At 47.1% G+C, this 26,342-nt stretch overlaps 2 protein-coding genes across 2 annotated transcripts; both read right to left on the minus strand.

The window, feature by feature from the left end:
• Positions 1 to 1,019: 1,019 nt before the first annotated feature.
• LOC118080242 (zinc finger protein 271-like) lies at positions 1,020 to 6,145 on the minus strand. The gene is made up of 2 exons (XM_035105182.2): positions 5,904 to 6,145; positions 1,020 to 4,553 (listed from the first exon to the last, which is right to left on the minus strand). The coding sequence occupies exon 2, from the start codon at positions 4,516 to 4,518 to the stop codon at positions 2,080 to 2,082; it is 2,439 nt and encodes an 812-aa protein (XP_034961073.2). The 5' UTR covers positions 4,519 to 4,553; positions 5,904 to 6,145; the 3' UTR covers positions 1,020 to 2,079.
• Positions 6,146 to 12,715: 6,570 nt separating this feature from the next.
• Positions 12,716 to 19,129, minus strand: LOC132591569 (zinc finger protein OZF-like). The gene is made up of 3 exons (XM_060270740.1): positions 18,995 to 19,129; positions 18,427 to 18,706; positions 12,716 to 14,762 (listed from the first exon to the last, which is right to left on the minus strand). The coding sequence occupies exons 2-3, from the start codon at positions 18,545 to 18,547 to the stop codon at positions 13,267 to 13,269; spliced, it is 1,617 nt and encodes a 538-aa protein (XP_060126723.1). The 5' UTR covers positions 18,548 to 18,706; positions 18,995 to 19,129; the 3' UTR covers positions 12,716 to 13,266.
• Between the last annotated feature and the right edge of the window lie 7,213 nt (positions 19,130 to 26,342).

Here is a 26,342-nt window from a genome sequence, read left to right on the forward strand (position 1 = left end):
AAGTAGCAGACCGGAAGTAGCGCTGCCGCCATTTTGGAACTGGGCGGAGCATGCTCAGAAGTGACTTTTGATGCTGCTTTGCCCAGTTCCAAAATGGCCGCCACACCAGAAGTCACGCTGCAGCCATTTTGGAACTGGGCAGAGCAGCATCAAAAGTCGCTTCTGAGCATGCTCCGCCCAGTTCCAAAATGGCTGCCGCGCCAGAATAAACCGGGGAAAAACAAAAAAATCCGTTTTTTCGGCTGGGAACAGCTGGAAATACGGGAGACTTGGCAGCTATGATGTTTATACGCCTGTGTACATGGAGCACTAATAATAATAATAATAATAATAATAATAATAATAATAATAATAATAATTTTATTATTTGTACATCGCCCATCTGACTCAGTTGCCCGATCCACTCTGGGCAGTTTCCAACACATAGCTGCCAAGTTTTCCCTTTTCTCGCAAGGAAGCCTATTCAGCATAATGGAATTTCCCTTAAAAAAAGGGAGAACTTGGCAGCTATGTTCCAACAGAACAGAAAAACACAGTAAAAACATCCCTATATAAGGCTGTCTTCAGGTGCCTTCTGAATGTCATATACCGTGTTTCCCCTTTTTTAAGACACCGTCTTATAACTTTTTTTACTCAAAAAAACACACGGTGTCTTATTTTCAGGGGATGTCTTGTACCTTAAGGCCTCCTCGGAGGGGCCAGGCCACTGGCTCGGGGTGCTGCTGGGCGCTCTGCACGGCACCGAGGCGGCAGGCTGCTGGCTCGGCGCTCCGCCCAGCGCTGCTGGGCGCTCCGGGCACTCGGCGCTGCAGACCGCCGGTTCCGGCGGCAGGGGGCAGGCCTCGGGCAGCTCTCCCCCCAAAAGAAGAGGCCAGGCGCTGCAGGGCGCTCCGAGCGCTCGGCGCTTCGGAGCGCTCTGCTCTGCAGCCGCCGGGTCCGTCGGCGGGGCGGCAGGCCTCGGGCAGCTCCCCCCCCCCCGCAAAAGAAGAAGCCAGGCGCTGCAGGGCGCTCCGAGCGCTCGCTGCTTCGGAGCGCTCCGCTCTGCAGCTGCCGGTTCCGGTGGTGGGGCGGCAGGCCTCGGGCAGCCCAAAAAAAAGAAAAGAAGAGGCCAGGCGCTGCAGGCCCCTCTGGCTGGCTGGGGCGCTCGGCGGTCTCGCATGGAGGTATGTCTTATTTTCGGGGGGTGTCTTAGATTTCACTAATGCTAAAAAATGCTGCCATGGCTTACTTTCTGACTACGTCTTAAAAAAGGGGAAACACGGTAGCTGTTTATTTCATTGACATCTGATGGGAGGGCATTCCACAGTCACTACAAAAAAGGCCCTTTGCCTGGTTCCCTGTAACTTTATTTCTCACAGAGAGGGAACCACCAGACAACCCTCCGTGCTGGACCTCAGTTTCCAGGCTGGATGATGGAGATGGAATGTTCCTTTGGGTATACAGGGCAGAAGCTGCTTAGGACTTTAAAGGTCAACACCAACACTTTAACTTGTGCTCGAAAACATACTGGGAGCCCACGTAGATCCTTTAGAACCAGTGCTCTATGGTCCCGGTGGCTGCTCCCAGTCGCCAGTCTAGCTGCCACATTCTGGATTACCTGTAGTTTCTGAGTCACCTTCAAAGGTAGCCCCTCGTACAGCACATTGCAGTAGTCCAAGCGGAAGACAAGCACATGCCACTTTGGCGAGACAGTTGTCAGGCAGGTAGGGTCTCAGCCGGGGTACCAGATGAAGCTGGTAGACAGCTGCCGTGGACACAGAATTACAGTAACGTGTGCCTCCATGGCAGTTGTGAGACCAAATGACCCCCAGGCTGTGCACCTGGTCCTTAAGGGGCAGAGTTACCCCATTAAGGACCAGGGAGTCTGTCACATCTGCCTGCTCCCTGCCCCCCAGAAACAGTACTTCTATCTTGTTGGGATTCAACCTCAACCCATCAACCGCCATCTCTCCTCCAGATACTCACGCAGGGCATTCACCACCCTCACTGGTTTCACACTTCCTAACATTTGGCCTTCTTGAGTCTAAGCATCTCCTACAGTGTAATTTCTCTAATATGCAGTAAAAGTCCATGAACGTTTCAACAAAGTATCTTCTCCCAATAGGAGGATTCCTCCAAGGCTGTCTCTGAGTGGATTCTTCTGTGCTTAATAAGAACAAGAAGATCAGTGAAACTTTCCCCACATTCTGGGCATTCCTGCGGTTTCTCCCCTGCATGCATTTCCATATGCTCGACAAGATTATTTTTGTGAGGGAAACTTTTCCCACAGTCTGGGCATTTGTGGAGCTTCTCTGACGTGTGGTTTCTCGCATGTACCACAAGGTTTCTCTTGTGAGTGAAACTCTGCCCGCATTCCAAGCATTTATACGGTTTCTCTCCTGAGTGGATTTGCTGGTGCTGAACGAGGTGATAACTTATCCCAAAACGTTTCCCACAGTCTGAGCAGTTATATGGTTTTTCTTCTTGGTGGCTTGCAGTGTGTTTGACAAGGTTCCTTTTGTGAGTAAAGCACTGTCCGCAGTCTGGGCACTGATAGGGTTTCTCCCCTGTGTGGATTTGCTGGTGTCTAATCAGGCAAGAGCTCAGACTAAAACATTTCCCACAAATAGTGCATTTGTACGGCTTCTCCCCCGTGTGGGTCCTCTTGTGGGCAACCAGGCCTCCCCTCTGGGCGAAGCTTTTCCCACAATCGGAGCACTTGTACGGCTTCTCCCCCGTGTGCATTCTCCGATGTTTGGTAAGTTCAGAGTTTGTGTTGAAGGTTTTACCACAGTCTGCGCATTTAAATCTCTTTTCTCCAGTGTGAGTTCTCCTATGCACAATGAGGTTCTGTTTGTAATTGTAACTCCTGCCGCAGTGCAAGCATTCGTATGGCTTTTCCTGAATGTGCAGTTCTGTCCCAGAATGGATTACCAGGTGTTTGAGCAGGCCGTCTTTCCGACTAAAGCTTTTATCGCAATCTGAGCATTTATACGGTTTCTCTCCTGTGTGAGTTCTCTGGTGTCTAAGGAGATCAGAGTTCATAATGAAGGATTTCCCACAAATGGAGCATTCATACGGCTTCTTCCCGGAATGGAAGTGCATGTGGGCAAGGAGGCTCCCTTTCCGGCTGAAGCTTTTACCGCAGTCTGAGCAATCATAGGGCATCTCCCCAGTGTGAAGCCTCTGATGCTCTATGAGCTTAGATTTTGCACGGAAGGATTTCCCACAATCCAAGCATTTATACGGCTTCTCTTCCACGTGGGTCCTCTGATGAAGAATAAGGTTCCCTTTCTGGGCAAAGCTTTGCCGACAGTCTGGACATTTGTAGGGCTTCTCCCCAGTGTGGATTCTCAGGTGTGACACGAGGTGGGCTTCCTGACTAAAGGTTTTGCCACAGTCCCAGCAGTCGAATGGTTTGTTTCCTGGGTGAGTTCTCTGATGCCTGTACATTTCAGAGTGTGTCCTGAAGAATTTCCCACACTCTGGGCATTTGAATGGCTTTTCTCCTGTGTGTATTCTGTGATGTCTAATAAGGTCTGCATTCACACTGAAGGACTTCTCGCAATCCAAGCACTTGTATGGTTTCTCCCCAGTATGGCTTCTCTCATGAACCACAAGGTTTCCCTTCTGAGCAAAGCTTTTCCCACAGTCCAAACACTTAAAAGGTTTCTCCCCAGTATGGATTCTCACATGCGTCACTAGCTTAAATTTCTTATCAAAAGTCTTGCCACAGTCTGGGCATTTATGTGGTTTCCCTCCCGTGTGGGTTCTGTGATGTTTACGAAAGTCAGAGTTCCGAGTGAAGGATCTCCCACAGTCTAAACATTTATATGGTTCCTCCCCTGTCTGGGGTTGGGGACATCCAAGTACAGTGTTGTGGGGGCAGGATTTATTGCATTCTGAGCACATAAACATTTTGTCTTCTGTGTAGATTCTCTCATTAACAGAGAGGTCTCCGTTCTGAGAGAAGCTCTTCCCACAGATGGTGCATCTAAGTGGGTTTCCCCCTGTGTGCACCTTCATATGCACAAGCAACTGGTTTTTTGTTTCACAGCTCTTCCCACAGTCCGAGCATTGAAACGTTTTGCATCCTGTGTGGGTTCCATAATGCTTGATAAAGCCAGCATCCATACCAAAGGAGTCCCCAAAGTCCAAAGATGTGTATATTTTCTCCTTTGCAGTATGATCCCATTGATTTTCAGAGGTCATACAGGAGGAGTTTCCATCGTCTGAGCATCCATACAATGTCACTGCCGTAAAGTTCCTCCCACAAGTAATGAGGTCTGCATTCTTCTCTTCTTCTAAAATTACTAGTCCCTTGTCTTTTTCCATCTCTCCCTGGGCCGGGATTTCGCTTTGGTCCTTGAAGCTTTCCTCACCCAGGGTGGACTCATCCATTCCCAACCCCAAGGTCTTCCCCTGTTGTCTCAACAATCCATGTTGCTGTTCAGCGGCTTCTGCCTTGGCATGGCACTGAGATAAGGTCTCTTCCAGTGGCTTCACCAATATCTCAATCTGTTTCTGTTGTTCAGACATTTCTACCTTGAGATTATTCTTCACGTCTCCATTATCTGATGGAAGGAAGAGAGAAGACAGTGTGAATCATGCCTGAAACATGATGACTGATGATAATGTTAACTGAGCTACAAAATAAATCATGTAACAAATCAAATATGAGACTCTGTCCCCTGCTCACTTAACTTGTCCACCAACCATCCTCACCAAAGCCACTCTCTTCTTTCACTCCTCACCAAAGCAACACATTAATATAATATAATATAATATAATATAATATAATAATAGTATATTGTACAAAAAATATAAAGTAAGCACAAGAGTCACAATCATAATAAAAAAGAAAGGAACTCCTATCATTATAGCTCTTTGGTTACTACAATGCACAATCCTGATTATAAGGTTAGTAATTAGACTCCTATTTTGCTCTTGATTTTATAAGTTCCAAGTTTTTACAGCTGCCAAATATGGAGAGATTCCTGCACATTAGTCTGGTTTGTGTGTGAAATAAAAAGGTGCCACATTCTGTAAAAACCACTTATTTAGCTCTCTCTAATCTCCTCTTGTTCAATGGGATTCACATCTGAATAGACATACATAGGATTGTGGCACATACTCCCAAGTTAGTCTGTACATAATGCGGTCATAGCCAGGCTTATGTCAAAACATGCTGGGAAGAGAAATTCTTCATATTTAATCCTCCTCATTATCAGTGATATATAATGTCAGTCATACTCTGTATAAAGCCATTAGAATCAATGCCCTAAATAAATCGTTTTCAACTCTAACTAACGTTACCTATCAGTCACCCATGTATAAGTATTCTGGATTACGATGTTTTGATGCTGTTTTTCAATGCTGTGCAAAAAAGAAAGAAAGATAAATCTAATGACCTTAAATAGTTCAAACCCCAATTGTCCTTTCTCTGACTTCCTACCCCCCCCCCAAAAAAAGCCCAAGACTGCTGAAATTCCTTGTATTAAAGATGCCATAACCCAAACCCTGTTCTCCTTGGCATGTGGCCACCCTGATTGAAGGGTGCCAATAAACTGTAGTGATCTCATTCACTAGAGAGCTCAGTTGGTTAGAGCATGGTGCTGATGACACCAAGGTTGCAGGTTCCATCCCCACAAGGGACAGCTGCATATGCCTGCATTGCAGGGGGCTGGACTAGATGATCCTCAAGGGTCCCTTCCAACTCTGCAAATTCTATGGTTATACCATATCTGTGTTTACTTGGAAGTCAAGCCCCCACCGAGTTGTGGGCTTGATCCTGAATAAATACGCGCGAGATTGCAAGCTTATGCACCTTCACATGGAAATGCACCCTACTTAGTTCATGTGGGCTTACTTCTGAGTAGAATACGCAGGGGATTGTTCCCTCCCACCGAAAACCATAGGCATACCTGCTTTGACATGAAGCCCGCTGGGTTCAGGTGGGATTACTCTTGGATAAAATGCGCAGCGGCTTGTTCTGCCTGACCCCCCAACCCCTGCACACGTGCCCAGTCGCGTGCGCAAGCGGCATTATCCAGCCGTGTACTTAAAGGCAACGCAGCTCAGCTACGGGAGATCCGCAAACACCTTTGGGCTCCTCCGACTTGCTTCTCCCGCAGCCACGGGGTGTAAAAGGGACGAACGCAGACAAAAGGAGCTTCCCCTTTAAACAGCAGAGGAGGACGAGAAAGAGACCAGGCCGCTCTAGGAACCGGCGCTCGGTCGATTTAACTCATAGGAGGCGGGTTCAGTTCAGTTCTGCGTGTGGCTCCGTGACTGCCTGAGCTGAGCTGAATTTTAAAGCTGGGGTTTCTCGTTTTCTCGTCTGTTTATTATTCTGTGACTGTAGCTGCCCTTCAATTTTTGTATGGCTTCTAAGCTGGGTCACAGTTGCGTGAATTGTTATTTAAAAAGTTAATAAAAACAGAATTGTAGAGTCGGGAGGGAGTCCGAGGGTCATCTAGTCCAACCCCCTGCAATGCAGGAGTCTCAGCTAAAGCATCCATGGCAGATGGCCAGCCTTTTTTTAAAAAAACAACCCTCTTCCCAACAGAACTAGAAGAAAAGTCTCCTTCAGATTTCCCACCATTCCCTGATTATTTACAAGCCAGATGGACAATAAAGACTTGTTTGTTTCAAGCTGCGTTTCTTAATAAGTGCCGTATTTTTATTATTAGCAATTAAGAGAATTGCAGCTTATATTTCATAAATAAATAAATGTATTTCTAAATACAACTAGCCGTAGTGTCCATTCTACCTTTTTCTGTGTTTATAGTGTGCCCCTTCGCCCTGGAATCAGTTCACACAAAGGGTGAGCTATAAATATTCTTAATAATAAACAAATCACTACTGAGGTGCCCTCACAATTGTGAAGACCGAAGGTTGGGTGGTTTCTTTCACTTGAAGGATTTTTATCCAGACTCTCAACCGTTACCAAGACATTTGAAAGGGACCACAGGACTTAGACATAATGTGGTTGAGTTGGTGTCAAGCAGGTTTCTTTATTAGACAGGAGCATATTAAGCAGCAAGCCCTACAAGATCTCACACCACTTGAGCTGTTGTTTCTTATCTCTGAGGGCTCGGTGTCTTGTATTTATATTTTACTTCTTAGTGCTGACATGGGCTCTGCAGAGGGCCTGAAACAAATGTGGAAGTCAGGTTGGAATATTTTGATTGAAGAAAAATTGCTGGAATTCTACACGGTTAAAGTTCCAATTTAAATCAGTATCATCTACTATGAGGGAACAAGCATTAAAAATAGCATAAAGATTATATGAGACCCCTAAGATTGTCTTCCAAAAACACGGTTTTAACAATGAATCCATAGGTGACTGTGGAGGCCAATTCTGGATCCACACGTCCTTCCACAGTGGGGACATTGGTTTCCAGGTGGGAGTTAATTACGGTGTGGATTTGCCAAGCGTGCCTTCCTCTTAGCACGTTTCTCCCTTGCGTCCTGAGTTCGAGTGTCTTCAAAGCCCATGACACCTTTGGTAAAGGCTGTTCTCCAACTGGAGCGCTCGCAGGCCAGTATTTCCCAGTTGTCAGTGTTTATACTACATTGTTTTAGATTTTATGTAGGAGATGTAAGGAAACAGGTTCATTCCAATTCATGTGGTGGATTGTGGAAAAGTGTCCCAGTTATGGACTCTGGTCTTTGCAGGAATTACTAAAATGACTAGACAGCAATTACTGAAACCTCCAGAATTAGCCCTGCAAACCCTTTCTTGAAACAACGGGTTGTCATTTCAAACCTCTAATTTGTTATATTCTTGCAGCTAGTTGTTGGTCAATATTGGAAGGACCTATGAGGCTGTCTGGGGCAAGCCACTGTCCACCTACCCTACAACTGAGGTCATACAGGTAAGGGTGGGGCTTGACCCAAACCTGCCTGGTGAAGCCCCCAAAGCCCCCAAGGACCAGCTGGTGGAGCATTTGAAGTGTTGTGCAAAGCAGAAACCCAGCAATATACAAGATGGTTTTCCCCTCTTACAGCTGATGCAAAGGGAGAAGGATGTTGCTCAATGGTGGGCTTGGGTGCATTAGAGAGCTCCCTGCAGGGAGAATCTATACACTGGTAGAATACCTAATATTTGATTTGCAATGTCTCATTCACATGCTTGCCCTCGGATGTTGCAGTCAGCAAGGGACTCCATGTGCCCATGTGAATATATGAGCATACAATCAACTTTTTATTGTGTTAGTATTTGGAAGATCTGGCGGGCTTCATTAGGCATTAATCTAACCAGGGTTTACTTTCTGATACAATGTAGTCTATGGTTCATAGAGTCACATTTCCTGCTCTGACCTCACTCTTGCACTACAGCTACTAGCTGCAGTTGGACAAACATTTACCATATATTCCGGCGTATAAGACGACCCCCAACTTTTCCAGTTAAAATATATACTCTCTGTATAAGTAATACGACCCGGCGTATAAGACGGCCCCCAACTTTTGAGAAGATTTTCCTGGGTTAAAAAGTAGTCTTATACGCAGGAATATACAGTATGTGCTTTCTGAAATTGAATGGAGCATTTGGGGAAATTGACTGTTTGTAAAATTGACTGGGCCATTTTGGCCAAACAATTTAACATCCTTTGCATCCTGTGGGAGGTTCAGAGAGCAGCTGCATTTAGGATGAGAGCAAGCAGCAGTTGGGGGTGGGCTAAAACATTTAACCTGTTCATTGTTTCAGGGCTGGAACACAAATAAGTTTCTGCAGCAAGGCTCCATCCTCAAATCTGCATAGCTATGGCACTGCTGATGAAATAGGGATAATACCACGGCAGCAATAAGGCAGAAATCACAGCAAATAATAAAAAAACGCCCATTAAATATTCACAGGAATTTATTATAATTCATATAGCCAAAGGGGTAACATGGCTTCGTGAGCTGGGGGAGTTTGTGGCAGAGAGAAGTCCAGAATCAGAGGCAGAAGCTGAAGCAAGAGAGGAGGGAGACCAAGAGGCAGAGATGAGTCAGGCTGGGGAAGAGTCAGGGATGCCTCACCCTCCTGCTGTGACAACCTCTCCTGCCCCCCTCCCCCTCCTTGTTTCCCATAACCAGAAGAGGCATGAAATTAGATAAAAAATCTGGAGAGGAGGAACTTAGGCAGCTGTCAGGGATTGGGCAGAGGAGGAATGGTGGAGATCGCGTCCCCATCCTGACCCTTCCAGGGAGGAGGAAGAGGAAGACGGTATAGATTTACAACAGAGGTTTGAGGGAGGTAGCAGCTCAGAGGCAGATGAGGGTGAAAGCAGGGAAATCATGGGAGAGCTGGAACAACCCCCAGCTGACATGTTTTCATTAGAAAGTATTCCAGACCCTCCATCTCCCAGAACCTGGGGAGCCTTAAAAGTAGGAGAGCAAAGAGCTCAAAGACAGAGGACACTTAGCAGCACCTGTAGAGGAGATGATGAGAATGACGAATGAGAACCTGGGAGAGACTTGGCGGTGGGGGCAGATTCGCTCGGGGCAACATCATTATCACAGAGTCTGGGTTCTATAGCCTCTCTCTGTAAGGACTGAAATAAAAAATTACATTAAGAAACTTTACCTTGTCTTTATGCTTTCCTGGGCAACCAGCCAGGAGCCACTGACAGCAGCTGTGGGGAGGTGGGGACCTTCATTCTCAGCAAGTACTTCATGGAGGCTAGACCAACCAGAGATGAGTTAATGTGCCCATTGGGCCTGACCCTCCTGTGCAGATAATGTTTTTGCTAATAAAGAGTTAACTACAACTTGCACAGTGTGATTTATTGCTGGCTCACTTCTGACACAGGGACTGAACCTGGGACCTTCTGTCTGCCACTGAGCTTTGCTCCTATGCAAAGCATTTTACAGAGCAATGTAAGCAGGGTATATGCATATGTGTCACGGGAAGAGCAGGGGGGAGGAGGGGGGGAGGAGGAGGAGGAGGAGGAGGAGGAGGAAAGATCTGTGCCCCGAGGAGCTTACAAACTAAACATTGAGAATGTAGGACAGAAGAGAAGAAAGGGGATCAGGAAAGCGGGGAAAGAGTAGCAAGGGATACATGAAGGTAAGTTGCTGCACAAGCATACTAAGACTCAAATTATAGACTTTAAGAAAGCTGACTTCAGAAAACTTAGGGAAATGCTGGGTGAGATCCCATGGACAGTAAGACTAAAAGGGAAGGGAGTTCATGATGATTGGGAGTTTGTTAAAAGGGAGATATTAAAAGCACAACTTCAGGCAATACCAACAAGACGGAAACATGGAAGGTGCCTAAAGAAGCCAGGGTGGCTATCTAGAGAACTTTTAACTGAGTTAAGATTTAAAAGGGATATGTACAAAAAATGGAAAAAGGGGGAAACCACCAGAGAGGAATTCAAACAGCCAGCACGTGTGGAAACAAAGTCAGAAAAGCTAAAGCACAGAATGAACTCAGGCTTGCTAGAGAGGTTAAAAACAACAAAAAGGGCTTTTATGGGTATGTCCGTAGCAAAAGGAAGAACAAGGAAACAGTGGGGTCACTTAGAGGAGAAGATGGTGAAATGCAAACAGGGGACAGAGAAAGGGCAGAACTCCTCAAAGCCTTCTTTGCCTCAGTCTTCTCCAAAAAAGAAAACAATGCCCGACCTGAAGAATATGGAGCAGATGTTTCAGCAGGGGAAACACAGCCCAGAACAAGTAAGGAGGTAGTACAAGAATACTTGGCTAGTTTAGATGTAGTCAAGTCTCCAGGGCCAGATGAACTACATCCAAGAGTATTAAAGAACTAGCAGAGGTGATTTCAGAACCACTGGCAGTAATATTTGAGAATTCATAGAGAACAGGCAAAGTCCCATCAGACTGGAGGAGGGCAAATGTTGTCCCTATTTTCAAAAAGGGGGAAAGAGAGGACCCAAACAATTACCGCCCAGTCAATCTGACATCAATACCAGGAAAGATTCTAGAGCAGTTCATTAAGCAAACGCTCTGTGAGCACCTAGAAAGGAACACTGTGATCACTAAAAGTCAGCATGGGTTTTTGAAAAATAAGTCATGTCAGACTATTCTGATCTCATTTTTTGACAGAATTACAAGCCTGGTAGATGAAGGGAACACTGTGGATGTAGCCCAGGCACCCCCAAACTTTGGCCCTAGATGTTTTGGACTACACATCCCATCTTCCCCAACCACTGGGCCTGTTAGCTAGGGATCATGGGAGTTGTAGGCCAAAACATCTGGAGGGCCGCAGTTTGGGGATGGCTGGTGTAGCCTATCTTGATTTCAGCAAGGCCTTTGACAAGGTGCCCCATGATATTCTTATAAAGAAGCTGGTAAAAGGCGGGCTAGACAATGCTAAGATTCAGTGGATTTGTAACTAGCTGGCTGACTGGACCCAAAGGGTGCTCATCAATGGCTCCTCTTCATCCTGGAGAGTAGTGACTAGTGGGGTGCCACAGAATTCTGTCTTATTCAACATCTTTATCAAAGACTTGGATGCTGGGCTTGAGGGCATCCTGAGCAAGTTTGCAGATGACACCAAATTGGGAGGGGTGGCTAATACCCCAGAGGACAGGATCACACTTCAAAATGACCTTAACAGATTAGAGAACTGGGCCAAAGCAAACAAGATGAATTTTAACAAGGAGAAATGTAAAGTACTACACTTGGGCAAAAAAAATGAAAGGCACAAATATAGGATGGGTGACACCTGGCTTGAGAGCAGTACATGTGAAAAGGATCTAGGAGTCTTGGTAGACCAATAGTACCACTGTATTCTGCTCTGGTCAGACCTCACATGGAGTACTGTGTCCAGTTCTGGGCCCCACAGTTCAAGAAGGATACTGACAAGCTGGAACGTGTCCAGAGGAGGGCAACCAAAATGGTCAAAGGCCTGGAAACGATGCCTTATGAGGAACGGCTTAGGGAGCTGGGTATGTTTAGCCTGGAGAACAGAAGGTTAAGGGGTGATATGATAGCCATGTTCAAATATATAAAAGGATGTCATACAGTGGTACCCCACAAGACAAACACCTCGCACAACGAAAAAAATCACAAAACGAAAGCGTTTTGCGATTTTTTTGGACGGCTCGCAAAACGAAGCTGTCTATGGCCGTGCTTCGCAAGACAAAGCAGCCTTACGAGGGGAAGGGAAGCTGCTGCCGCTTACCTTTAGGACTCCGCCGGTGACAACCACAGCCGCCACTTCTGCCTCCTGCGGCGGTTGGCACTCATGGCAGCCTCCGTGGCTCCGTCCTTGCCCTCCTTGCGGCCTCTGCAGCTCCAGCAGGAGCAGCAGCAGAGCTCCCCAGGCCGCCCTTGGCGGGAACAGCGGCGGCGCCTGAAGGAGCGGAGGCTGAGGCAGGAGGAGACCCCGCGGCTCCGGCCTTGCTTTCTCCCACCCCTGGCCCTCCTCCTGCTTCCCCCTCCCCAGAGCTCCGGCCGTGGCGGGTGAATCGGCGCCTCTCTTTTTTTTGGCACTTCTTTTTTCCCCATAGGAACACATTAATTAAATTTCAATGCATTCCTCTATGGGAAACCACGCTTCGCAAGATGAAATTATTGCAACACGAAACGACTCGTGGAACGAATTAATTTCGTCTTGCGAGGTACCACTGTATAGAGGCGGGAGAAAGGTTGTTTTCTGTTGCTCCAGAGAAGCTGACACGAAGCAATGGATTCAAACTACAAGAAAGAAGATTCCACCTAAACATTAGGAAGAACTTCCTGACAGTAAGAGCTGTTCGGCAGTGGAATTTGCTGCCAAGGAGTGTGGTGGAGTCTCCTTCTTTGGAGGTATTTAAGCAGAAGCTTGACAGGCATATGTCAAGAATACTTTGATGGTGTTTCCTGCTTGGCAGGGGGTTGGACTGGATGGCCCTTGTGGTCTCTTCCAACTCTATGATTCTATGATTTCAGTGGCAAATGAAAAACACACACTAGTATCACAACAAAGGGAGAAGGCTTTCTCTCCATCTATTTTCTTCACATCATGCACAAGTTTATAAGCCTTTACCACATTCCCCACTTACTGGACTCCCCCCACCCTCTGCGTCCTAAACTCCTAAAGCTCCTATCTTGCCAAAGGCTATGGGGATAAAGCAGTCTATAAATGTAAGAAGATGAATAAATAAAGGAGAATGAAAAGGCCTCAGTAAAAGGCAATTCCCTATGTTCAACGTTCATTTCACTGACTTTACACGTTAGCCTAGGGCCAGGCCACAACAATATCCAGGCCCACTTTCAAGGCCTGCTGTGAATGGGATTTCCAACACCTGAATGGATTCTCAACTGTTTAGTACTGTATGCTCAAAGCGTACCTTACATATTTTTTAATTGTGTCCCTTCCATGTGGATTCTTTGATGTTTAATAAGGGTCGATCTGAGGCTGAATTCTTTCCCACAACCTGGGCATTTATAAGGTTTCTCTCCTGCATGATTTCTCTGGTGTCTCACAAGGTGGTGGTTGTAAATAAAGCCTTTCCCACACAGTGAACACCGATATGGTTTCTCTCCAGTGTGGATTCTCTCATGTGCTTTAAGTTGTGAAGGTCTGTTGAAGCTTTTCCCACACTCTAAACATTTATATGGTTCCTGCCCTTTGTGGGTTCTCTCGTGATTATGAAGACTTGACGTCTGGTTGAAGCTCTTCCCACACTCGGAGCATTTATATGGCTTCTCACCAGTGTGGATTCTCAAGTGGACAACAAGATTTGATTTCAGGCAGAAGCTTTTCCCACAGTCCGAGCATTTAAAGGGCTTCTCTCCAGTGTGGATTCTCTGGTGTCTGCCGAGGCTCGCTTTCTCACCAAAACCTTTCCCACAATCAGAGCATTTATATGGTTTCTCTTCCACATGCATCCCCTCATCTGCAAGGTGGGTTTGGTGGTGCTTAATAAAGTAAGAGATTTGCCTGAAGCTTTTCCCACAGTTTGGGCATTTATATGGCTTCTCTCCAGTGTGGGTTCTCTCGTGTTCTTTAAGGTTCCCAGCCTGGCTGAACCTTTTCCCACAATCTGAGCATTTATAAGGTTTCTCTCCTGTGTGGGTCCTCTGATGGGCAATGAGATTGGAGCTCGTACTGAAGGATCTCTCACAGCCCAAGCATTTGTATGGCTTCTCTCCCGTATGGAACCTGTGGTGGGTTGTGAGCTCAGATATTTTTCTGAAGCTCCTCCCACAGTCTAAGCAGGCGTATGGTCTTTCTCCTGTGTGAGTCTTCTCATGCTCTTTCAGGGAACCTAAACGGCTGAAGCATTTCCCGCAATCAGGGCATTTGTAGGGTTTCTCCCCAGTATGGATTCTCACATGCAAAACAAGGCTGCCTTTGTGGCTGAAGCTTTTCCTACAATCGGAGCACACATATGGCTTTTCTCCTGTGTGGATCCTCACATGAGCAATAAGGTTTCCTTTCTGATTAAAACTCTTGCCGCAATCCAAGCACTTGTATGGTTTCTCTCCCGTGTGGATTCTGTGGTGTCTAACAAGTTTGAAGTGTGCGTTGAAGGATTTCCCACAGTATAAGCACTGGTATATCTTCTCTTCTTGGGTTCTGCCTGAGCTGTTCCCCAATTCAGTCAGTGTCTCTTGCCCCTGACCTTCACGGCTTCCCTTGCGGTCTCTGATTTCACTTTGCCAAGATTTACCTCTGCTGTTCTCCAAACAGTTGTCCTGTTGCCTCCATGGTCCTTGGGGACTTTCAACAGCTTCTGGAGGTTCGGAAACATTCCCTTCAGGGATTCTCTTGGTTGCACAGAGTTCCCCTTGTTCAGAGGCTTGCCGTGGATGATCTATACTCTCAATTGCGCTCCCCTCACCTGATGGGAGAAGAAAGAGACTACAAAGTGAACACACTTTGTGTACAGTCTAGCCACTGGTCTAGGTTAGATTATTCCAATGTGTTATATGTGGGGCTGATTTTAAAGACGGTTTGTGAGTTACTTGTGGTCGCAGACAGTATGCAAGTTGGTGATCAGCAGAAGGAATGGAATATGACCTCGTAATATCCAGACAAGCACTGCAAAGACTGAACAATGGAAGATAGTAATGAACTCTCCCAGCACAAACAACAATGCATATGAAGGAATGGATTTTATAATTATAAGATGTAACAGAGGCGTGTTTTTTAAGGGGGTGTGTGTGTGTCATCAGAATGGACTAACAAGTGAAGTGAAGGATCAATTGGACACTAAATAAAAGGTGATGTGGATACAGGAGGAAATGCTTGACACATGGTTGCAAAAGGAGCGGGAAACCTGATATTTTAAGAAATTGTATTAAATTCAATTTGGTTTGATTTGTAATAATCTGCAAAACGAATAAAAAAAATTAGAAAAATAAAGACAGTTTGGAAACTACAGCTAGTGCAGCCAGATTAATGACAGAGACCCGGAGGACCGAACGTATTACACAGATTCTGGCCCAACTGGCTTTCCAATAGTTTCTGGGTTCAATTCAAAGTGCTGGTTTTGAACTATAAAACCATAAACCCTTCCCGATATGAACCAGCCTGTATCAGAGACCCTTCTCTGTGAGCTCCAGCCATGGAGCTACCAATTGCCACCATGAGACCATCAGAGGGCAAGGAGGCAGCAGGTCTGAAGAGCTTGTGTGGTGGTAGTGTTAGTGGTTATAGTGTTAGACTAGGACCTTGGAGACCAGGGTTTTTTAATTCTTACTTGGCCATGAAGCTGAATTGCAACTTATCACCAAGCTCAAAACCATGGAGGGACCTGGTTTGAACAGAGATATCGGATTCTTATCTCATTATACATGATAAGCGATCTTCAGCCATCTCAACCCTTGCTTTTTCATGCAAAACCATTTGCAGTCGTTTCCGGTCATCAACAGCTATCAGTCAGTCAATCACCCATTTCCACCACCCTTCTGAGTGATCCCCCCTCCCCACCCCCACCCCTCCCCACCCCTTCTCTACATAAGTGCCTGGAAACTTCCATTTCACTGTATCTGAAGAAGTGTGCATGCACACGAAAGCTCATACCAAAATAAAAACTTAGTTGGTCTTTAAGGTGCTACTGAAGGAATTTTTTTTATTTTACTTCGATCCAGACCAACACGGCTACCTACCTGTAACATTGATTTAAAACAGACAAACCCTGAAGAATTGAAGGGATTTCCTGGGAAAGGGAGCTGTTCTGTTGAAACTTAAGCCTGTAGCTGGTCTTGAAAGATGTCAGGCAGGGATTTAGCCTGTGCACCACCACCCAGCTCTAGCTCAGAGATGAAATATGCACCAGCCAGATTATCCTCTGTACACCAATAGGCCAGAGATGTTCAGGTGTTTCCTGATGGTCCCTATAAAAGCTCCCAAATCAGCACTCAGACAAAGCAAGAAGACTCTGCTAGTTAAGCACTTAAAGCTGTGTACACACCATGCATTTAATGGACGTTACTTCCCCCTGGGAGCTGTAGTTTGTTATGGGTGCTGGGAATTGTAGCCCTGAGAGGGGTAGACTAAGGTTCCCAGGATTCTTTGGTGGGAGCATATGTGCTTTAAATGCATGGTGTATATGCAACCCAACTTTCGCTCTCTTCGTTGCCTGGTTCATTGGTTCGTGACTGTCCTAAATCAGCTACTGCTGATTTATCTGCTGCTGCTACTATTAGTAATGATTATTCAGTGATTTGTTCTGGTGTGGACTTGCTTTTTTAATGGATTTTATGAGCTCTTATTCATTTGCTTTTCCTGTTAGCAGGGGTGTAGCAAGGGGGGTGCAGTAGGTGTGGTCCTCCCCAGGTGTCCCCACTGAGAGGGGTGACAAAATGGTGGGTGGCACTCACCGTGGGGCCTGCAGCACACCCAAGCCGTGCATCTCTCCTGGGAGTGACGTGGTGGCTTGGGGCCCTGTGCTGCCCGAAATGGCAGAGTGGGGCTTGTGTCTGCCAGGTGGACTCCATGGGCAGCTCAGTGCGACCCCCCCCCCCCGTGCACGGATCGCTATGGCACCCCCATGAGCAGATTGACACACACACACACGCTGCTAGGGGTGCCGGAGCAGCTAGTTACGTCCCTGCCTGTTAGCCACCCTGTGCGAAGGGTGCCATATGAATCATGTAAATAAATGAGAGAACTGGAGCCACATCTGACACCAGGATGCACTGGCCAAGTTTAAAGACTTACAAGGCATTTGGCTCCATAACTGCTCACAAGTCAGAGAATACAAGATTACAGCATAGAAACTAAGGGACTAAGTTTATAATTCAGGGAACACCAGTTCAGACTTTGCCTCCGTCACAAATCCATGACCCGGCCCTCACCACACCCGTGCCCCAGATCTGCAAAATGGGGATAACAACACTGATTTATTTATTACATTTCCTCCAAGGAGGGCAAGGTGACAAACATAGTTCTCCTCCTCCCTCATTTTATCCCTCACCACAACTCTGTGAGGTAGCTGAGACTAATAGGTAGTAAGTGACTGGCCCAGCTTTATGGCTGAGTAGGGATTTGAACCTTCATCCCCCAACACTTTAACACAGGGCTTCCCAGACTTGGGTCTCTAGCTGTTTTTGAACTACAACTCCCATCACCCCTAGCCAGCTGGACCAGTGGTCAGGGATGATGGGAATTGTAGTCCAAAAAGAGCTTTAGACCTAAGTTTGAGAAACCCTGCCCTATATCAGCATTTCTCAACTGCTGTTCCGCGGCACACTAGTGTGCCGCGAGACGCTGGCTGGTGTGCCGCGACGTGCGGCGACGAGAAGGGCAATTTACATTGTCACGTGCCTGGCGGCCACCAATGTACAACACTAGCCCGCCGGAAAGCAATATTTCTCCTCCTCTTTCCCAAAGCTCAGTGCAAACGACTGGAGGGTGGTTTTAGAGTCTAGGGAGGCCCCCTAGGGAGGTGCGCTCCAGATCCGCCGCCGGCCCCCCTTAAGCCGCATCGAGGTTGCTCCGCCTCCCCTGCCTCCTTCGCCCGTCCTTCGCAATGGCTGCGTGGCGGACGCTGGGCTTCGCGGTCCGGAATTACTCACAAGCAGCAGCCAAGGTAACCTTTCGCCTTTGAGCCGCCCCGCAGCTCCCCTGGAAGTGTGCGCGCCCTTGTAATCCGGGGGCAGGCAGAGCCTTGCCTGGACTGTACCACTTCGGGCCGCGGGAGAGGAGAATTGGGGGTCTGAAGGCTTCTCCCCTCCCATGGGGCGGTGGGAGGGAGATTAATTTCCTCCTTCCTATAGTCAATATAGGGCGGCACAGAGTTAATTTTTTAAACTTTTTTAATGGTGGTGTGCCTCGTGATTTTTTTCATGGAACAAGTGTGCCGTGGCCCAAAAAAGGTTGAGAAACACTGCCCTATATGATTGCTTAATCCTTGGACAGTGCCTGGAAACTTTTAGGTGAAATAAATGTCACAATAACTGCAACTATGAAGAGGATGCAATAAATATTTCCTGAAGGGCCAAAGGTTTGAAAACCATTGGTTCCCTAAATTTAAGTGGCACCTGTGCAGTTTCTCTTACCTTGCTCCTCTTCCATTTGGCCGAAGTTCAAGAGTTTGCCCTTGTTTTTAAGTGCCGTCGGGTCAAATAGACCACCCTCTTCTCCAGCGTGGGTCTTCCGTGAATGTTCCTGTAGACTCATCCCTGAGGTCTGCCTGTTCACACAGGTTGTAGGCCTCAAGGAAACTTTGCCCTCAACCCTTTGAGGAAAGCACACAAGCTCACGACCTCCTTCATCAGGGTGGGGGAAAGGAGCGGGGCAGGGACGTCTCCTCTATGATCTTATATGCAGTGCTGTCACCTGGTGAGTGGAAAGACAGAAGACGGCATTACTAATGGGATTATATGGCGCTATCTGTGCTATCAATACCTACCAGGGCTAGGCAATACAGTTGTACCTTGGTACTCAAACAATTTGACTCCTGAACACTTAAGTAATTTTTGCTTTTTGGGGGGTGGGGGGAGAGAAAGACCTTGAGTTACATTCTCCCCCTCACATTTTCTACCGTGGACTCCTTTCCAGTCAGCAATTTCCAGCATTCCTGTGGACTCCATTTCCCCATTGTTCAAAGGCTCGTTTGCAACTCACCTATTTTTTCTCCTTGCAGGAATGCAAGAGCCAGCTCTCCTCCCATCTCCCTAACAGAGAGAGAGAGAGAGAGGGGCAGAGAGAGAGGCAGAGAGTAAGACAGAGCAGGAAGAGACAGGAACTACACACTCCCCCCCCCTTCTCACATTCTTTTGTCTCTCTAGGAGCAAGTACTTTATTTATTTAACGCTTTATCTATTTAACTCTTAGGTATTTGGACTGATTTTGTTTCTAACAAAAGGCACGATTGCACATGCTCTCCAGCTTTTAACATATAAAAGTTAAATTTAAACGAGGCCATCCTATAGAAGCATACCCTCCAACATTTCTCTGATGAAAAGTTGTTGTTGTTGTTGTTGTTGTTGCTTTTTTCACACACAAAATGTTTAGGAGTACTCTCATTTTGACTCAAGAAAATCACCATTTCAAATCGGGAAAAATAAATACAGTAAATGGACAAAAGTACAAAGATTCGCAATATGTTTAGGGGTATGCGTACCCCTGCATCCCCCCCCCCAGAAAAAAAGCACTGATTATTATTATTATTATTATTATTATCATTAATACAGCGCCCATCTGAATGGGTTGCCCTAGCCACACTGGGCAGCTTCCAACCTATAAAAACATAATAAATCATTAAGCATTAAACAGCTTCCCCATTCAGGGCTGCCTTCAGATGTCTTCTAAAGGTTGGATAGTTACTTATCTCCTTGACTTGGGAGTCACAAAACACCACACCCTTTTAACATTTCTCCAATGAAAATGTTGTTGTTTAGTCGTTTAGTCGTGTCCGACTCTTCGTGACCCCATGGACCATAGCACGCCAGGCACTCCTGTCTTCCACTGCCTCCCGCACACTGTCCAACCATCTCGTTCTCTGTCGTCCCCTTCTCCTAGTGCCTTCCATCTTTCCCAACATCAGGGTCTTTTCCAGGGAGTCTTCTCTTCTCATGAGGTGGCCAAAGTATTGGAGCCTCAGCTTCACGATCTGTCCTTCCAGTGAGCACAGGAAGGAACAGGATACTGTATTGGAATCCTGTGGTCTAAATCACCTTGTGGAGGATGCAATGAAACAATGGAAAGGTAATGAAAAATGGCTGCCAGGATTTCATACAGGGGATTCTATTTCTTCAGAAGTGAACATGCCAGGCTCTTACTCCATGGAATTGAGTAACCTTGGTTTACTCCTTCCATTTCCTGTCCCACAGAATGGTCCCTGTATATTTTGACGCTGGAGCTTGTAAAGAAAGCCTGAAACAGAGTGTAGAGCAAAGTCGGTGGTTTTTCCTTCCATATGCATCTGTTTAGAATTATACGGAGCCTCCTTTTCCTTGTGGTTACGTACCAACCACAATCTGGGGTTGTCCTTTTGGAGCTTCTCCTGCTCTGAATGGAGTCAAAGGGCATTAAGAAGCCCCCAGTTCCCCCTCTGCCTCCTGCTCAGGCTTGTTTCTCAACAGTGGAGCCCAAGGCCTGAGCTGTCTCCTCCTCAGACATCCCCCTGCAGCTGCCGCATCTAGGGTTTCAGCCTTCAAGATCTCCTGAGAGTTCCCCCATTGAGGATGGAAGCAAGAGCATATGAGCCCCAAAGGGCACGATTATACTTGTTAACTATCTGAAAGATTTGTAGAAGGTTTGTGAGGAAAGGCTCCCTTTTGCCTGAGAGTTCTGCCAAGCCTTCCTCATCAACCTTCCTTTCTCCTTATGTTTCACAATTTTGGTTTTAATAATTTACCCCACTACTTTGCTTGGGGACGATGTTAAGGCTGCCTCCATCTCCCCTCGTTCTGGTTACAGGTAGGTAGCCGTGTTGGTCTGGGTCGAAGTAAAATAAAAAAATTCCTTCAGTAGCACCTTAAAGACCAACTAAGTTTTTATTTTGGTATGAGCTTTCGTGTGCATGCACACTTCTTCAGATACAGTGAAATAGGAGTCCCCAGGCACTTACGGTATGTAGAGAAGGGGTGGGGAGGGGGTGGGGAGGGGGAGGGGAGGGGGGATCACTCAGAAGGGTGGTGGAAATGGGTGATTGACTGACTGATAGCTGTTGATGACCGAAAACGACTGCAAATGGTTTTGCATGAAAAAGCAAGGGTTGAGATGGCTGAAGGGTTGAGATGGCACTGCCCTTCAGCTCTCTATATTGGACAAACAGGCCAAACCCTATGCCAAAGGATTGTTGTTGTTTAGTCGTTTAGTCGTGTCCGACTCTTCGTGACCCCATGGACCATAGCACGCCAGGCACTCCTGTCTTGCACTGCCTCCCGCAGTTTGGTCAAACTCATGTTCGTAGCTTCGAGAACACTGTCCAACCATCTCGTCCTCTGTCGTCCCCTTCTCCTAGTGCCCTCAATCTTTCCCAACATCAGGGTCTTTTCCAAGGATTCTTCTCTTCTCATGAGGTGGCCAAAGTATTGGAGCCTCAACTTCACGATCTGTCCTTCCAGGGAGCACTCAGGGCTGATTTCCTTAAGAATGGATAGGTTTGATCTTCTAGCAGTCCATGGGACTCTCAAGAGTCTCCTCCAGCACCATAATTCAAAAGCATCAATTCTTCGACGATCAGCCTTCTTTATGGTCCAGCTCTCACTTCCATACATCACTACTGGGAAAACCATAGCTTTAACTATACGGACCTTTGTCGGCAAAGTGATGTCTCTGCTTTTTAAGATGCTGTCTAGGTTTGTCATTGCTTTTCTCCCAAGAAGCAGGCGTCTTTTAATTTCGTGACTGCTGTCACCATCTGCAGTGATCAAGGAGCCCAAGAAAGTAAAATCTCTCACTGCCTCCATTTCTTCCCCTTCTATTTGCCAGGAGGTGATGGGACCAGTGGCCATGATCTTGGTTTTTTTGATGTTGAGCTTCAGACCATATTTTGCGCTCTCCTCTTTCACCCTCATTAAAAGGTTCTTTAATTCCTCCTCGCTTTCTGCCATCAAGGTTGTGTCATCTGCATATCTGAGGTTGTTGATATTTCTTCCGGCAATCTTAATTCCGGCTTGGGATTCATCTAGTCCAGCCTTTCGCATGATGAATTCTGCATATAAGTTAAATAAGCAGGGAGACAATATACAACCTTGTCGTACTCCTTTCCCAATTTTGAACCAATCAGTTGTTCCATATCCAGTTCTAACTGTAGCTTCTTGTCCCACATAGAGATTTCTCAGGAGACAGATGAGGTGATCAGGCACTCCCATTTCTTTAAGAACTTGCCATAGTTTGCTGTGGTCGACACAGTCGAAGGCTTTTGCATAGTCAATGAAGCAGAAGTAGACGTTTTTCTGGAACTCTCTAGCTTTCTCCATAATCCAGCGCATGTTTGCTATTTGGTCTCTGGTTCCTCTGCCCTTTCGAAATCCAGCTTGCACTTCTGGGAGTTCTCGGTCCACATACTGCCTAAGCCTGCCTTGTAGAATTTTAAGCATAACCTTGCTAGCGTGTGAAATGAGCGCAATTGTGCGGTAGTTGGAGCATTCTTTGGCACTGCCCTTCTTTGGAATTGGGATGTAGACTGATCTTCTCCAATCCTCTGGCCATTGCTGAGTTTTCCAAACTTGCTGGCATATTTTCCAAACTTGCTGCCAAAGGATAAATGGACATAAATCTGACATCAGGAACCAGAAGACAGAAAAACCAGTAGAACACTTCAATCTCCCAGGAGATTCTATACAAGATCTCAAAGTAGCTGTCTTACTACAAAAGAATTTCAGAAATAGACTGGAAAGAGAAGTTGCTGAATTACAACTTATCACCAAGCTCAAAACCATGGAGGGACCTGGTTTGAACAGAGATATCGGATTCTTATCTCATTATACATGATAAGCGATCTTCAGCCATCTCAACCCTTGTTTTTTCATGCAAAACCATTTGCAGTCGTTTTCGGTCATCAACAGCTATCAGTCAGTCAATCACCCATTTCCACCACCCTTCTGAGTGATCCCCCCTCCCCTCCCCATCCCAGTCCCTCCTCCACCTCCTGCCAGCAGCAGAGCCAAGGCCTGAGCTGCCTCTTCCACAGAGTTTCTGTGGAGAGAGAATTGCTAATTGTATTATTGAGCTGGATCTGATCTGATCCTATAGTTTGCATTGCTTGCATTGTATGAATTCTGACTGTATGGCTTACCCCCCCCCCCAACATCCCTGGGATGTCTTGCTTAAAATGCTTTATTCTTTGCCTCTCTCTGTGTGCCAAAGTGGAACAGCAAAAAGAACAGGATGCCCAGCTTGCTATCAAGGCCGGATGGCTGGCCTTGTCTGACGTTATCTGTCTTGACGCACAGAACAGGCACTCATGGCTGCTGGAGGATGCTACCGGGGTAGCATTGCTGAGTCAGCATGTGTTTATGACAAGTGTTTATGACAGGATACGGATCTTCCTTATATGTACTTGTGACCCCATTGCGTGCGCACATTTACAGAGGAGGGGGAAAGGAGCCGAAGAAGTGTATAAGAAGCTTTGCAAATTTGTGTTTCTTTACTCTTGTCGTGAAGCTTGACCACCAAGAGTTTCTTAAATATTTAAGAATTAAATTATTTCTCTGGATTCAACCCCCGGTGTCATTATTGGCTGTCTCTGTCCCTGCCTGGGCGCAACTTAAAGGACCCTTGGAAGCTAATGAGGGGAGGACTTCCCATTGCATGAGACCCTTGGAATTACTTGGTAAAACTCTGCTGATTCTTCCTCTGCAATTTGGTTTGTCAGCATGCTTGGAAATTCCAGTTTCAGCAGCTTTTTCCCACCAGATTACTAGGGACAGATGTTAACCTTCCTCCAGCCCTCCAGTACAGTTTCCAATGTTATTTGCGGATTTTGAATGATTGTATTCAGCCATTTTCTAGTATGGTTTACCATTTCTGATTTCCACATGGAATCATGGAATAGTAGAGTTTGAAAGAATCCCAAGGATCATCTAGTCCAGGGGTCTTCAAACTTTTAAAACAGGGGGCCATACCTGCCAAGTTCGGGACCTAAAGATCCGGGATCGGCAGCGCGCGCATGGCCGGAAGTTGCGTGACGCAACTTCCGGTGGTGCTTCGCCCTTCTATGGGCACCAGAAAATGGCGGCGCTAGCGCCGGAAGTCGCTTCCGCGCATGACCGGAAACACGTAAAAGCGACTTCCGGCGGCGGCGGCGCCATTTTCTGATGCCCATAGAAGGGCAAATTGCCACCGGAAGTCGCGTCCCGCAACTTCCGGTCATGCGCGGAAGCGACTTCCGCCGCCGCCGCCGCCATTTTCTGGTGCCCATAGAAGGGCAAAGCGGCACCAGAAAAATGGCCGCCGGGCCGAAGCCGAATTAAGGGACAATACCGGGATTTTAACTGTCCTCTGCTCATGGTGGGGTGAGCTGTTAGAGGAGACCCTCTATTCCCCCCCCCCCACAGAACTACAATTTCCCGAGCAGTTAAAACAATCAATCCTCCTTCCCAGAGAACTTGGGAAATTGCTCTGGGAGGTATTTCCAAGTTAATATGCGTAGGACCAACTTGGATGGCTTTAAAAGAGGGTTAGGTAAATTCAGGGAGGATAAAGCTATCAGTAGCTACTCACCCTGATGGCTATGCTTTGCCTCTAGCCCAGGGGTCAGCAACCTTTTTCAGCCATGGGCCAGTCCACTGTAGTGGGCCAGACTATATTTTGAAAAAATAATAATGAACGAATTCCTATGCCCCACAAATAACCCAGAGATACATTTTAAATAAAAGCACACATTCTACTCATGTAAAAACATGCTGATTCCTGGACTGTCCGCAGGCCGGATTTAGAAGGCGAGTGGGCCGTATCCGACCCCCGGGCCTTAGCTTGCTTACCCCTGCTCTAGCCAAAGACAGAATGCCAATTGCTTCACAAGTGCTTTTGTGTGAGTGGCAGTTGCCCTTCAGAGCTTCAGGCAGGGGACATTCCCAGCCCCCCTGGGATTGACCCTGGTGCCTTCCGAATGCAGGCCCGCCTCTAGGGGTAGTTTTGGTGGCGTGCTGCGCCAGGGCGCCGGGCCAGCAGGAGGGTGCTGCACGGCAAAGCCGCGCAGAAGCCGTGCTGCACCCGCCCACCAGGGCGGGGGCCGCCGGAGCGATCTTCGCGCCACGGCGCCCGACCGGCTTGAGACGGCCCTGTCCGAATGCAAAGGAGATGCTCTTTCTCTGTTTTCTGAGCTAGCACCCTTCCCCTCCTGATGCTTTGGACCTCAATTCCTATCAGCCCCAGTCAGCATGACCAGGGATCAGGAATGATGGGAGTTGTAGTCACAACAACATCGCCTGGCTGTGAGTCTTGAAGGCCACTAGCTGCAAGGCCCTTTCCACTTGGCCTAGGGGGCAGGCCCCAGACTCACCAGCTCTACTAAAGAGACGCCTGGTGAGACTGGAGGGACATTGCTATGCCTGACAACAAACCCCTATTGGATTCTTTTGCCTCATCTTTTGGCAACTGCAACCTACCTTATATATCGGGAGTTTCTAACCCTGATAAGGAGCACAGGACGTTGCCTTACACCAAGTCAGACTACCGGTCCGCGTAGCTCAGGACAATGACTGGCAGGGTCTCTCCAGGGTTTCAGGCAAGGGCCTCCCCTAACCCTACGAGGATGTGCCACTGGGGCTTGAACCAGGACCTTCTGCATGCAAAGCAGATGCTCTGCTACTGAGCGACGGTGGGCTTACAAAAGAAAGAGGGGAGAGAGGCGCCTATTCCCTATCCATATGAAACCAGAATGCAGTTCTTTCTCCTCCTTAATTCGTCCCCTCCAGACCCCCGTCCCCCGTCCCCGTCCCCTCTTACTCTGCATTGCCTAAACAGGCTCCTGCAAGGCAACTCTCCTCCTCCTCCTCCTGCAGCTATTCAAAATTTGCCCTCCCCTGGACCACGGAGGCGGGCCAGGAAGAGGCCCTTTCCCCATTTGCCTTTCCTAGCATCCCCGGGCCCCTCTAGGAACAAGCCTCTCTCTCGCTTTAACGCCTTCTGGAAGGCTGCATGGCAAAAAGCTCACCGCGCTGCTGGTGCTGTCACTTTGTGCCCTGTGCTAGTTTGTCTATGGCTTGCCCCCCCACCCCACCAAAAAAAAACCCAAGCAAAATTCAGAAGTGCTGGTTTTGTTTTGCTTTAGCTGAGATTCCTGCATTGCAGGGGGTTGGACTAGATGACCCTTGGGTTGCCTTCCAACTTTACAATTCTATGATTCTATGACCCTCTGGGCTGCATGAGCAGTTTCTCGCCTGTGTATACAACTCTGCAGCCAAAAATGCCCTAACATCTTGCATCACAAGCAAAAGGTGAAATTCTAGGTTAAAAAAAAAACCTTTTGTGGACCTAAGGCACCTAATTAAGATTCACAGCATTTATTTGTTAGATA

The sequence above is a fragment of the Zootoca vivipara genome, chromosome 2 (assembly GCF_963506605.1).
Source record: "Zootoca vivipara chromosome 2, rZooViv1.1, whole genome shotgun sequence".
NCBI lineage: Eukaryota > Metazoa > Chordata > Lepidosauria > Squamata > Lacertidae > Zootoca > Zootoca vivipara.

Bases quoted from the DNA above. Each gene is read 5' to 3' on its own strand.
- LOC118080242 (XM_035105182.2), bottom strand. From the start codon at position 4,518: ATGTCTGAACAACAGAAACAGATTGAGATATTGGTGAAGCCACTGGAA.
- LOC132591569 (XM_060270740.1), bottom strand. From the start codon at position 18,547: ATGAGTCTACAGGAACATTCACGGAAGACCCACGCTGGAGAAGAGGGT. The intron at 14,763-18,426 runs GTAAGAGAAACT...TTCTCCCATCAG, and splicing joins CCAAATGGAAGAGGAGCAAG to GTGAGGGGAGCGCAATTGAG.